Source organism: Diaphorina citri, unplaced genomic scaffold (assembly GCF_000475195.1).
Source record: "Diaphorina citri unplaced genomic scaffold, Diaci psyllid genome assembly version 1.1 scaffold1497, whole genome shotgun sequence".
Taxonomy (NCBI): domain Eukaryota; kingdom Metazoa; phylum Arthropoda; class Insecta; order Hemiptera; family Psyllidae; genus Diaphorina; species Diaphorina citri.
Window position 1 is genome coordinate 32,388 of NW_007378923.1, and position 13,301 is coordinate 45,688.

The following is a 13,301-nucleotide window of genomic DNA, read 5'->3' on the forward strand; positions in this document are numbered from 1 at the left end:
TCATGAGCACTTGTAGAACAACGTAAGCATAAGCTATGAGCACTTGCAGGATGCTGGATTGGTATTTTGATAAGCAGTTTAACGAGATACATAATTTTTCAAAAAATTATTATTATTACGATTACTTTCCCCATATCAATTCATCATCCAATCATCATTACGGGGAAGAAGAAAATTACAACAGGTTGGTATGACTGATATGAGCCGTATGGAACACAAATTACGAGAAATATCCTCAATCGTGGAACCATGAAATTTGCGTAGAATTTCACCAAAGAATGTGATTTTACCGAAGAATATCCACTGAAGAAGACTAAAGTGTCAGTTTTGGCATCTTCATTATCATCAATATTGATATCTACAGTTAATTCCCTAACCTATTTATGTACCGATATGTAGATATGTGGCTGTATTTAGGTGTGCTTCAGAAGATATATTATCAAGATCCCCTCAAGTATTCACGGAAGAAAATGAAGAAATTATCTTCCATCATAAACGGAAAGGTGTGCTGAAAATATTCCTCAAAGCTGGTGGTGTTGAAAATATCTCTTATAGTCATGACTTCATGAGCACTTGTAGGACAATATAAGCATAAGCTATGAGCACTTGCATGACGCTGGATTGGTATTTTGATAAGCAGTTTAACAAGATACATAATTTTTCAAAAAATTATTATTATTACGATTACTTTCCCCATATCAATTCATCATCCAATCATCATTACGGGGAAGAAGAAAATCACAACAGGTTGGTATGACTGATATGAGCCGTATGGAACACAAATTACGAGAAATATCCTCAATCGTGGAAACATGAAATTTGCGTAGAATTTTACCAAAGAATGTGATTTTACCGAAGAATATCCACTGAAGAAGACCAAAGTGTCAGTTTTGGCATCTTCATTATCATCAATATTGATATCTACAGTTAATTCCCTAACCTATTTTATGTATATGTAGATATGGGGCTGTATTTAGGTGTGCTTCAGAAGGTATATTATCAAGATCCCCTCAAGTATTCACGGAAGAAAATGAAGAAATTATCTTCCATCACAATAAAAACAGAGATTTCAAGCTAAATGAAAACCATGTTAAAACACCCTGTATCATTAGCATAATAGAAATAAACCGTGTGCCAGAAACCTATAGTTAAGTGTAGTAAGGTCCTTTTTTGGGTACGTTTCGGTCGGCATACTTTTCTTTCAGGGGTCAAATCGAGGTTTTGACTTCGTTTTTCTTAATTTATTTTGTCTGTTTGATCAGTTATTTCAGTTTTTTGTGATGTTTTTGGGAACCATGTCAGCAAAGGCTTCGTAATTTTTCATGTATGTAGATATCAGTTGTGTCTGTTATCGCAGTATCCTCTTCATGAGAGCAACCAATTCGGTGCATGTACATTGGTAATTCTTTCAATTTCAAATTTGTCAACTTCAAGTCAAATTTGTGTCTCATCTTTTCAGGTTGCTTCTAATTCGTCGATTTTATGGCAATGTCTTGTGTTGTGTTTTGTTGTGTTGATAGTTCTGTTCAACATATTCGTTCACCTGGCATTCAAGAATCTCGTGGCAATGTTTTGGGAAAAGCATTGTTTTCCTTCTTTGTTCTTGGATTTTTTGCGCTTCTTGACGAGTTTGTCAATTTCTTTAGGTAACTAGCTTTGGTTCATTTTCACATCCTTTTCACAAGTTACCAACTTCTAATACTGTCCATCATACCCCAAATGGTTCCTAAATCCCCACCGTTCCCATTTTCCCCATTCCAGAGCCCCACATTCTCGTCCCTGGCTCCAAATAGTTCCATCTTTGTGTGGAACATTTTTATTCTCTTTAACAACGGAACGTATAGTGTTCCAAGCAAGGCTCGTCCGATGTTCTTTGCTTGTAGAATGAGAGAATACCTTTTAGTAAAGTTGTTTCGAGAAATGTTGTTCTCTAGAACGTTATATTGTGTAGATTTTTTGTCGAGTTCTTCTCGGCGAGGTAGTGCGTTTAGTTTTTACCTGATACCTGGATAGTGACGGTCTACGAGGATTAGGACGTGATTGTGCACACCTTGCTTTGAATATTCTTTTTTAATTTAATTTATGTGCTCCAATATTTATTTTTAGTTCTATTTTTTATTATTATTAGTTTGTTTGAGAATTTATCTGTAGCTTCCGTGGCTGTGATTTGTGCTTTTAAAGTTCCTAAATAATTGACGGAGAATTGTTGGAAAATATTTAATTTAATTACCTACTCTTTTTTTTCCTTTTTTTCCATCAGACATCGGAATAGAATTACATAAGGAACTATCAGATGAAATGGAAGATGGAGAGGAGGGTGTAAAGGATAATGAGAGTAATGATGAAGAAGATGATTACAGCCAACTCGAAATAATGATAAAAAGAAAATAAATAATAATCATGCACAGGTATTTTCCGAAGTAGTTCTTTGGTGTAGTTATCTACGAGTGTTCTGTTATTTATGCCAAGTGCCAAATTTTGGATTTTTGCTACTGTTTTTTAATATTGTCTTTTGGAGAAAAACCTCTTCTTCCTAAATTGAGTGAAACCCTTTTGGCAAGACCTTATGTGTTACATCGCGTTGTGTTAAAGTTATTTTATTGCTGTTTCTGATAATGCGGACGTTGTTGACAATCCTGTCAGTGATTCTATTCTGGGCCAATATTTATCAATGTGATTATCTGTGATAATTTCCTACCTATAAAGCAAGTTAAACGAACTCATTTGGGAAATTGAGACCAAAATCTTTTCAGCAAATTGTCATCAGTGTTGTGAACATGGTTTGCCAAATTTCAGCAAAATCGGACAATCCTTTCCAGAGTTATGATAAGTGATAGTTTAAACTTTGTGTCTTTAGAGAGGAAAAAATCGTCCCAATTGAGTAATAAATTTATTTATCTTAATATTTTGATATCCTGAGATTCTTGAGAAGCTCAAAACTCGACATACCCACGGATCAAACGCGATCAGCATCAGAAGGTCCCAAATAAGTTCCCTGGTGAACCCCGTACATTTTTATGGATCGCCTTACAAGACCGATTAGTAGTTTATGACCGATTAGGCCTCGATTTCCATTCATTTCCCAAAAGTTCTAAATCTGGACAGATAATTTTTTCATTAACCTATCCATTTTCTTCAAACTATTTGTTTTTTTAAATGGTCCATTTAATTCTCCAGTATTCAAACTCTTCACTTGCTGGATTACCAGCGTCTTCTCTTTGTTTGCACTTTGATCACACGTTCTTTCATCTGCCGATGTTTCTTCTTTTCTTCTTCCATTTTGACCTTCATGATTTTCGATTTTCCCCACATTAAGTCTTTACTCAACATCATCAATGTTTAGATACTTCCCTTACTGTTCGGCCCTGGTAATTACTATCCAACTTGTACGAATACCCAACCCCCACTAAATCCATAGTAATATAGGGCCCTGACCTGGGATGTAGCGATACCCAATCCTAATTTAAAGCTATAGTAATGTAGGGCTAAAGTTAGAAGTAAAACTGTGAGGAGAATTACATGCAACATCCAAGTTACGACTCCAGATTACAGGTTCCGAGGTGCTTTAGAGAGACATAAAAAAAAGAGTGGAGGCAAAAGAAGACAAGATAAATACAACAGAAGAAGAAGAAGAAGAAAAAGAAGAAGAAGAAGAAGAAGAAGAAGAAGAAGAAGAAGAAGAAGAAGAAGAAGAATTTTGTGTTATTTTTATGCTACTTACGAATTACATAGTGCTTCGTATAAGCTCAACCCATCCTCTAGGGCTGTTTGTTCCTACACCTAAGCCTCAAAGTAGGGTTTTTGTGTATAATAGGCTACTTTATGACCAATGATTTTTTTAACCCTTTCACTCATCACGTCAAATGTTAACCCTCCTCGTCCTCTCTGTTTCAGGTCTCGGTCTGACGTCGGAATATCTCGGATCTCGCGGTCTCTCGGACCTACCCCCTCCTCCCACCGCGACCTCCAGCATCGGCTCCGCCGAGTTCCCCTTCCCATTGGACGGTTCGCGGCTCCTAGCCTCCCCCCGCTCCCACCTCAAACAGAACCGGAAGCGCGCCCTGTCGGCGAGTCCGTATTCGGACTCCATCGCCGACATTCACACGATGATCCGATTCTCGCCGAACAGTTTAGTCAACTCTCTGGTCAATTCGACAGCCTCGTCCCGGTCCGGGGGATCCTATGGGCACTTGTCGGCAGGTGAGTGGGGTACGTATACCAGGAGAAGTTGGTCGTTTGAATGAAATATTTATACAAGGGTCTTATCTGTTTCTCTTACAGGATATCGTATACACGTGATAGGGTACTAATAGTTAGGATGGAAAACCTTATATATGTTTGGGATGAAATGGTAAGGATATGGTTCACTCCCAAACGCTGAGAGAAAAAATTGCGTGTCCATCGAGTGACTGGATTGTGAAACTATAATATACCACGAACTTTAGCATTCCAACATCCTAGGTAAATGAGTAGAAATAACCCAAAACTCCCTAGAGTAGAGTTCTTCTTCTAAAACCTAAAACTTGTGGTACCCGCTCACCTGTTTGTTCCTAGTGCAAAAGCTGGGTTGAGTGTAAGTGCAAAAGCTGGGTTGAGTGTAAGTGCAAAAGCTGCACTTACGAGCAAAAGGTGGGTTCTCTCATGAAATCCTCTCTAACCAACATTCTCCTCATTTCAGGTGCCCTATCACCCGCCCTCCACCCTTCCATGACCCCTCACCTGCAGCAACTTCAGGCGCATCTGTTACGGTCTGGGGGTCTATTGCCCCCTCAGCCCCCTTTCTATCATCCTCACGCACTGTCCCCCCTCAATTCGGACCTGCACAGCACCAAACTAGGCGATGTAAGTTGTTCAACCTCTGTTATAGGGACCTAGGGTCTAATCTCTATTGAAATTGATCATAGGCAGTAGGGAGCCAGGGTCTAATCTCTATTGAAATTGATGTTTACCACTGAGGTCAGTTAGGGACCTAACTACTAGAGTAGTTGGGATAGGCTGTAGCTTTTTGCACTGATGAGGTTCAAATTGGGGATAAAAACACCTTCCTTACCCACTGGAATTTGGGCTCAAATGTTTTTTCAAAGCTGATTTAAGTCAACTTGAAGCGCTGAGAAAGAATTTCGAAGCTGAAAGTGACAATAATTCCGAAATTCATATACCTAGATACCTTCTACCTTCTTGAGAAGAAGTTTTAAAGGTCAAACAGTGTCTTTCAAAAAAAATCTTGAAAACCAACGTCAACCATTCTTCTTTGGGTTATTCAGAAGTATTTCTGTAGTTTTTGGTGCGTTTCCCTTGTCCTCGATGCAATATTGTTGTGTGTGTGAATTCTACAGGAAATTTCTTGGTATTTAAGTTTCTTTCCAAACACAATGAAATGCATTTAAAAATATTTTTCAACAAAAAAGGTTTTTTTCGGAGTAATTTATGGTTGTCCTTTATCTTTTCTTCTTTTTTATGTAAGGTAGTAGGAATTTTCTGATTCCTCTAGCTATCTTAATTATACAGGATGTCCTTGTCGAGAGAAGGAGGGGATGAGGTGATAAATTATAATAATTGTATAAAGAAGTTTTAGCTTCAACTTCAAGATAGTAGAGTCTTAATCTTGATACATATCTCACATTTTCCCATCGTACAACTATCGACCCACCAATTTCTAACCCACCTTCCCTTCCTCCTCAGATTACCAGTGACTCGTCGTCACCTCACAAGCCGTCCAAGAAAGAGGCGAACCAGAGAGAAGACAATAACCTGCTTTTACAACTCACTTATAAAAGCAATTAATTACCGGAATTATAACGAAATTATATTGACAACAATAACGAAAAGAAAAATAAAGGTCAAACAATGTCTTTCAAAAAAATCTTGAAAACCAATGTCAACCATTCTTCTTTGGGTTATTCAGAAGTATTCCTTTTTGGTGCGTTTCCCTTGTCCTCGATGCAATAGTGTTGTGTGTGTGAATTCTACAGGAAATTTCTTGGCATTTAAGTTTCTTTCCAAACACAATGAAATGCATTTAAAAATATTTTTCAACAAAAAAGGTTTTTTTTTCGGAGTAATTTATGGTTGTCCTTTATCTTTTCTTCTTTTTTATGTAAGGTAGTAGGAATTTTTCTGATTCCTCTAGCTATCTTAATTATACAGGATGTCCTTGTCGAGAGAAGGAGGGGATGAGGTGATAAATTATAATAATTGTATGGGCTGTTCTGGAATATCCGGTCCGGAGGACCAGAAAATAAATATCCGGCCCGAAGGACCACTTACTCTTTACCCTGGCAAGTTGTCAGATTTATCTAATGATATTTTAGAAAGAGGCCAAAGTCCGCGCCGAGGCCGACACAAGCAGCATGGGAGGTGGGGCATCATGGAAGCCAATGAAAATCAAGCGCGAGACCAAGCAACATTCCCCGGAAAGTCCGGCCGGGGATAAGTACGAGCCGGGAGATTTCGTGGAAACCAACTGTCACTGGAAGGATTGCGGCCTGGAGTTTGGGACGCAGGATATTTTAGTCAAAGTAAGTAGGGGTCATGCTCACTTGAGTCACTTGGTTCCCGAAGTCAAAGTTTTTCAACTCTTTGCTAGGAGTTACCACTCAGACTGTTGAGGACAATTCTATAAGTTGCTACTTCAGTAAGGCTCTGTTCCTCACAAAAGGTTTCGAGGTCTTAGAGAATTTACATGTATATGCAGCGCGTTGTAGGACTCTTTATGGACAGGGGCACAGTTTGTCCACGGATTTTGAATTAGCTCACGTAGGTATAGTATTCTATCTGAGCCCCGAAACCCTTGGCTGGTATGGCTGAAATGGGGCTTGAAAAAATGTCACTTATTATTGGGGGCCTAACCCAGCTTTTTCTCCTAACCCAAACTAACCCAATATTTGTTTCTCTTCCCGCAGCATATCAACAATGATCACATCCATGCAAATAAGAAGTCTTTCATCTGCAGATGGGAGGACTGCACTCGGGATGAGAAACCATTCAAAGCTCAATACATGTTGGTGGTCCATATGAGGCGACACACGGGAGAGAAACCACACAAGTGCACGGTAAGTAAACGGGGAGAGAAACCATTCGAATGGTTTTAGAGGACTACTGTTTCGATAGCAAAAGAGCAGGGCATAGGACTGTATAGTGTACATAATAATGCTCAGGCCGGAACTTGGCCTGGCGCACTGCCGTGCGCCTAGATTATATTCATGGGTTTAATATTGTTAGTGGATAATCCCACTTTTTCGAAAGGAAAGGGCACAGAACTCTAGAAGGGATGCGCGAATTTCGGAGATATGAACTCTGTAAAAAAAGAGGGTCTAAGGGTCCACACTTGTGCTGAAATGTTGGACAATAATGTTGATATATTTCATATGTCCAACATAGGTGTAGACCCTGTTTAAGAAAATGGTCTCAAACTTGGCTGAACTTTGGATTTACATAAATAGACAGGCATAAAAAAAAAATCTTTTCTAGGTAGCACCAAACATACGAGTAGATACTTAGTAGCTAAATAGATTCCTATTTTTCATCGTCTAATTATTTCCCCGGTTCTCCTTCCTCGTCTCACAGTTCGAGGGTTGCAGGTATAGTGTACATAGTAATTATATTCATGGGTTTAATATTGTTAGTGGATAATCCCTCTTTTTCGAAAGGAAAGGGCACAGAACTCTAGAAGGGATGACCGAATTTCGGAGATATGAACTCTGTAAAAAAGAGGGTCTAAGGGTCCACACTTGTGCTGAAATGTTGGGCAATAATGTTGATATGTTTGATATGTCCAACATATGTGTAGACCCTGTTTAAGAAAATGGTCTCAAACTTAGCTGAACTTTGGATTTACATAAATAGAAAGGCATAAAAAAAAAAGAAATCGTTTCTAGCACCAAACATACGAGTAGTAACATACTTAGTAGCTAAATAGATTCCTATTTTTCATCGTCTAATTATTTCCCCGGTTCTCCTTCCTCGTCTCACAGTTCGAGGGTTGCAGCTTCTCTCTATCGTCATCCTTGTCTTGATTATTATGACCAGCAAGCAGGCAAACCTCTTTGTTGTACCAGAGAGAGAGAGAGGGAGAGAGAGAGAGAGAGAGAGAGAGAGAGAGACGAGGCAGTTACCTCTCTCTCTCTCACTTATAACTCAATCTTCGTATTCCTCCAGCTCTTCTGTTTTAGTACTTCCACGTTCTGGTACTCCGCGGTAACTTGAACTCGTCTTGTAAGTCACGGACTCGGGGTTCGATCCTCTACCATCAATATGGTCAATTCTTTTCACTTTGGAGACTGATTCGATATGGAGTTGTCCAATTCCATTTCTACTTTGAGAGTATGTATTGTGGGCATTTAAGTGTTAACTTCCACAAATTGGTTCTTTTTAATGTACCAATTTTGATCCAGGACGAGCCGTTTTTCAATTCTAGCATTTTAGGATACCAATCCACGTTCACCCATAGGACTTGGAGGCTTTTGACACAAGTTCAAGGGTTGCAGCAAGGCGTATTCGAGGCTGGAAAATCTCAAGACGCATCTCCGATCTCATACCGGTGAGAAACCGTACACGTGTGAATATCCTGGCTGTAGTAAAGCGTTTAGTAATGCGTCGGATCGAGCTAAACATCAGAACAGAACTCACTCTAATGAGGTAAGAATTAAACTCCCAAAGTCTTAATGTGCAGTTCGAAATATTATCAAGGCCCAAATTGGTAAAATACAACCCTTTATCGGTTCTTTGGTGATTCTTCCTTTGCTGCCGTTTCTCCTTCATGAAATTTGATTATCCAGTTTGGGACCCACAAGACCTTAGGTAACTTTGAGAGTTTGAAATAGTAATTACTACCTACCTAGTACCTAACCAAGATAAAAGAACACTATGCATGTTTTTCTGTTACAAGCCTACAATAAGCGATGAGTGAAATAGTAAGTTTTACCGTTTAAGTTTGTAATTAGTACAAGATTGACTAACTGGAAGGGGATGTTACCATACAGTCCATCGATTATCCAGTTTGGGAGTTTGGGACCTACAAGACCTAGGTAACTTTGAGAGTTTGAAATAGTCATTACTACCTACTACCTACCTAGTACCTAACCAAGATAAAAGAACACTATGCATGTTTTTCTGTTACAAGCCTACAATAAACGATGAGTGAAATAGTAAGTTTTACCGTTTAAGTTTGTAATTAGTACAAGATTGACTAACTGGAAGGGGATGTTACCATACAGTCCATACATCAGTAGTGTTTACACGAGACCAGACACTGGACTGCTTATTATAGGTATCTGGCGTCGTCCTCATCTATTCCAAACTAATCTTCTAGATCTAATCCAAAATCCAATATACTAAGCTAATGAAATTAAATCTAGCCTATCCTCTCCTGTCCTCACAGAAACCGTACGTGTGTGGAGAAGAGAACTGCACTAAGCGGTACACGGATCCGTCATCACTCCGCAAACACATCAAGACTGTGCATGGTGAGCATTGCTGCGCCCCAAGTTAACACTCCCCCTCCTATTCTGTTTCAGCACTCAAACGACAACAGCTCTGGCAGTACGATCTGTGCTCAACGTCCCTCCCCACAACGCGCTAATATGAACACCCCTATCAGTCTCAGGGGCGGCAACCAACGCCTCACCTCCAGCAGTCCTAACCTGAACCGCGCCTGCCAGTCCCCACGCCTGACCCGACAATTCCAACCCATCCCTGGTACAGCCCAACCCCCGGGAACACAACCTATAGACACTACCAATCAGCTTATCTATGATAACCGAACCGTGCTAACCAATCTAGACTGCCGAAACCATTCAACCATTGTACAGCCACCCCTGTGTAGTAATATGAGTGGTACTCAGGGTAATATGGGCAATATGAGCAACCATACAGGCAATATGAATAACATGGGTAATCATCCAGGCAGTATGAACAGTGGTGGCAATATGGGTAACAATGGAATGATGATGAACCCAGCTAGCAACTCTTCGCACCCTCACCAAACCTGTCAGACACATGCACAGTATAACAATCAAGTCCAGCATAATAGTAACCAACTTAACAATCAACACAGTAATCCACTCAGTAGCAATCATCAACATAGTAACAATCAAATGAATAGCAACCATCAAAATCAACCACACCCGAACACTTACTGGAACCAACACCATCGGCATTCCGTACCCAACCACTCTTCCTATCAACAACCAACACCAATGTATGCTAACCAGATGTGTCACCCTAACCAATCAGCACATGGTCCCATGCCTAACATGAATCATATGCAGAATCCACACAGTCCTGCCACACAGTCCAGTCAGCATGCAATGAGTCCACAGCAGCATGCACACATGCCTGCCAGTCCTATGAGTCAGCACAGTATGATGCAGCAGGGTGGTATGTATTGTCCACCCCAGCCTCTGACTAGTCCTAACCTGGCCACCCCAGCACCCACCCCAGTGTTCAGTCAGCAGCAGCAAGCAAGGCAATGTAACTGTAGTAACGCCCAGTGTGAACTTAAGTGTGGTACGTCCTATGATAGAATGAATATGAGACGCTGTTCAGCTCCGGCAAGTCTGAACCCAGTCCCTCAACACAAGGACATGCAGGATATACAGAGTAATGAAGTAACTCAGTCCAACATGAGACAATCCACCTACCAGCGTACCTTGGAGTATGTCGAACAATGTCAGAACTGGGTCAGCTCTTCCACCCAACCAGCTCCTGCCGGACCACCGAGTGCAGCAACGGGGAACATGGTGATTAATGATAGGAATACTTCACTCAGCTCTCTGCTTGAGGAGAATAGGTTCTTCCAAATGTCGCAGATGATTCAGTGAGGAGTACTGCAGATCTGAGTTGAATCAGCGATAATGATAATAAAAGACTTTCGTGTGCTCAATTTGTTCAAATGAATTTCAGGATATAATATCTAATGGGATGAACCCATTTGTGTTATTACTTGTATCTACATACATAGGTACCTGCCTAGATAAGTAGGTAATGAAGGCCTTCTTATCTCAGTGATTTCCAGTGCAAATCAGGTCAATTAGCTAGCAGAGAAGAAGATATAATTTTGTAAGCATATACGTACCTACGTATTGTGTCAAAGTAAAATTTTAATGTAATTATTAGGTATCTTTGTATGAAATTTGGAGCGCCCCTCAGACCAGTTACACAAAAAATTGTCAGACTTGGTAGCTTGAAAATCTCGTTTTAATATTGGGGTCGACTCCCTTAAATGCATTTGTTCATTTTGTATTTTTCCCTCCTCCCTGTACAAAATAATCGTCTGTACATTTTATAAATTGTGTGTTTATAACAAGAAATGTATTATGTACCTAATTTAAATCTTATGTTGTGATGTATTTTTTAAATCCAAAATGAATTCTTTGAATCTCAAAGTTATAATGATATTATCGAAAATGCTTGTAGGGTTTGTAATTTTGTAGGTTGCACCTATCCAGTACGTGTAAGTAGGTTCATAATAGCTTGTATTTTGCTTTCCGTCGGGAAGGTGGTACCTATCTTCTTGTAGGTATCACCATCTAAAAAAAATAATTATGAGAACTTTGCACTTTGCGACTGAGTTTTGTTTCTTTGTAGGGAATTTTTAAAATTTATTGTGAATTTTGGATTTTAAAATTTATTTTGATGTTCTCAAATTCAAATATTATTTTTAGGTTGTTTTGTGTCAAAAATAATCCCTCATAACGCAAAATGCAAATGGTTAGCAGCTAATTGTCTACAAGAAGGTCAAATAGACGTCTACTTCCACTAGAGATTAGACTTTCAAATGGTCTCGAGTAGGGTTGGGACATCGAGACGAAAACATCGATGTTCGATACATCGATGTTTTTAAACTTCGATATATCGAGTATCCGATGTATCGTAATCAAAAACATCGATGTTCGATATTATCGGGATTTCGATGTTTTTCGCAAAAATATTGTAAAATATGAAGCGGGACAAAATAATGTAAACTTGTAAACAAAAGAAAGTCCTTTCCACAGACTTTTTTAATAATACCACAGACGTTCAAAAACATCGAACATCGAAAAATAAAACATCGATGTTCGATGTTTCCATCGAAAGAAAAACATCGATGTTGACATCGATGTTTTTGTTCCGATGTATCGATGTTTTCAAAACATCGATGTCGATGTCCCAACCCTAGTCTCGAGTGCCTTTCCCTTGAGAGCTAACTATGAAACTACCTAGTGGGCATTTTGTGTTATGTGGGACTCATTCTAATATTCGTGATATTTAATTTTATGTATTTTTTTCTGAACAGTGCCATAATAATCTAAACAGTACTAAAATAATCTAGGTATCTCTTTTGTCAGATAGGTACAGAATCTCGGTAGTTCTCTTCAATATTGGAAAGGGCTTGATATCCTTCTTTGGAGCTCTTGCAATTTTCAAAGTTTCAAATTCATTTTAAAACCCATTATTTTTATTTACCCATTTAGGTCTCAAATGTGATTTTTAATCTCTTGAACTGATGAGTGAAGACTTGAAATATGTAAACTTCTACCGACAATAAATAGTAGGTAGTAGGTACCTACCTATTACTATTAGGTACTTCTTTGGACAAACAGTATCAAAACGCAAAAAAAACATGGTTGGCTAAAAAGTATTAAATATTATATTAAATTTATTTATTTTTTGTACAATAAAATGAAAAAAAAGAAAGAAACATGACTTTATTTTCTGTAAAAAAAAAATATCTGGTCTGTGTATTTTATTATTTTTTTCTCCTGAGGTGTGAGCAGTAGGGCTCATGTCAAGAAAGAACTACTTATTAGAGTAGGTCGGTAGGTACTTATGTTACCTAACCTCTTACTTACATTAACTCCATTTAGAGGTAATACCTAGGTAGGTATATCCCTACAAAGGTAGTTTTTTTATGAGAGAGGTTTGATAGAGGGAACTATAACTGCAAAGGTCTTTATTGTCCGAAAAGCGAAAAGAGGAGGAAGACAGGACAGGAGAAAGCCATGCAACCGTTCCGAGAACGAACCTTATCTGTTTAGGATTTTAGGATAAAATCCGCCCCGGGTGGGAATCGAAACTGCGGCCTAGCGCTCATAAGGCAGACGCGCTACCAAAAAAACTAGACTGGCCATCTAGCATCTACTTCGAGAGAAAACTTCATACTAGCGCCCGACAACGAAATAAAGTATGCAATCCCAATGCATTTTATAAAATGGCTCCATTTTTCTTCTGATTTGATTTATCCACTGCACTGTCACCTCTTTGGAATGGATTTGTGACGTAGGTAGAAGTTGCTAGCTTCCCAAATATGTGATTTTCTGTTT

General features: G+C 39.0%; 1 protein-coding gene across 1 annotated transcript; it reads left to right on the forward strand.

The window, feature by feature from the left end:
• Window positions 1-3,863: 3,863 nt before the first annotated feature.
• Window positions 3,864-12,279, forward strand: LOC103516151 (transcriptional activator GLI3). Its single transcript, XM_008481111.2, has 8 exons — window positions 3,864-4,200; window positions 4,679-4,842; window positions 5,683-5,727; window positions 6,318-6,518; window positions 6,903-7,052; window positions 8,473-8,637; window positions 9,380-9,478; window positions 9,516-12,279. Exons 1-8 carry the CDS (start codon window positions 3,864-3,866, stop codon window positions 10,818-10,820), a joined length of 2,466 nt encoding a protein of 821 aa, XP_008479333.2. The 3' UTR covers window positions 10,821-12,279.
• The last annotated feature ends 1,022 nt before the right edge of the window (window positions 12,280-13,301 follow it).

Coding starts and splice junctions, on each gene's coding strand:
- LOC103516151 (XM_008481111.2), top strand. CDS start 3,864: ATGTTAACCCTCCTCGTCCTCTCTGTTTCAGGTCTCGGTCTGACGTCG. Junction 4,201..4,678: donor CTATGGGCACTTGTCGGCAG/GTGAGTGGGGTA, acceptor TCCTCATTTCAG/GTGCCCTATCACCCGCCCTC. Junction 7,053..8,472: donor AGAAACCACACAAGTGCACG/GTAAGTAAACGG, acceptor TTTTGACACAAG/TTCAAGGGTTGCAGCAAGGC.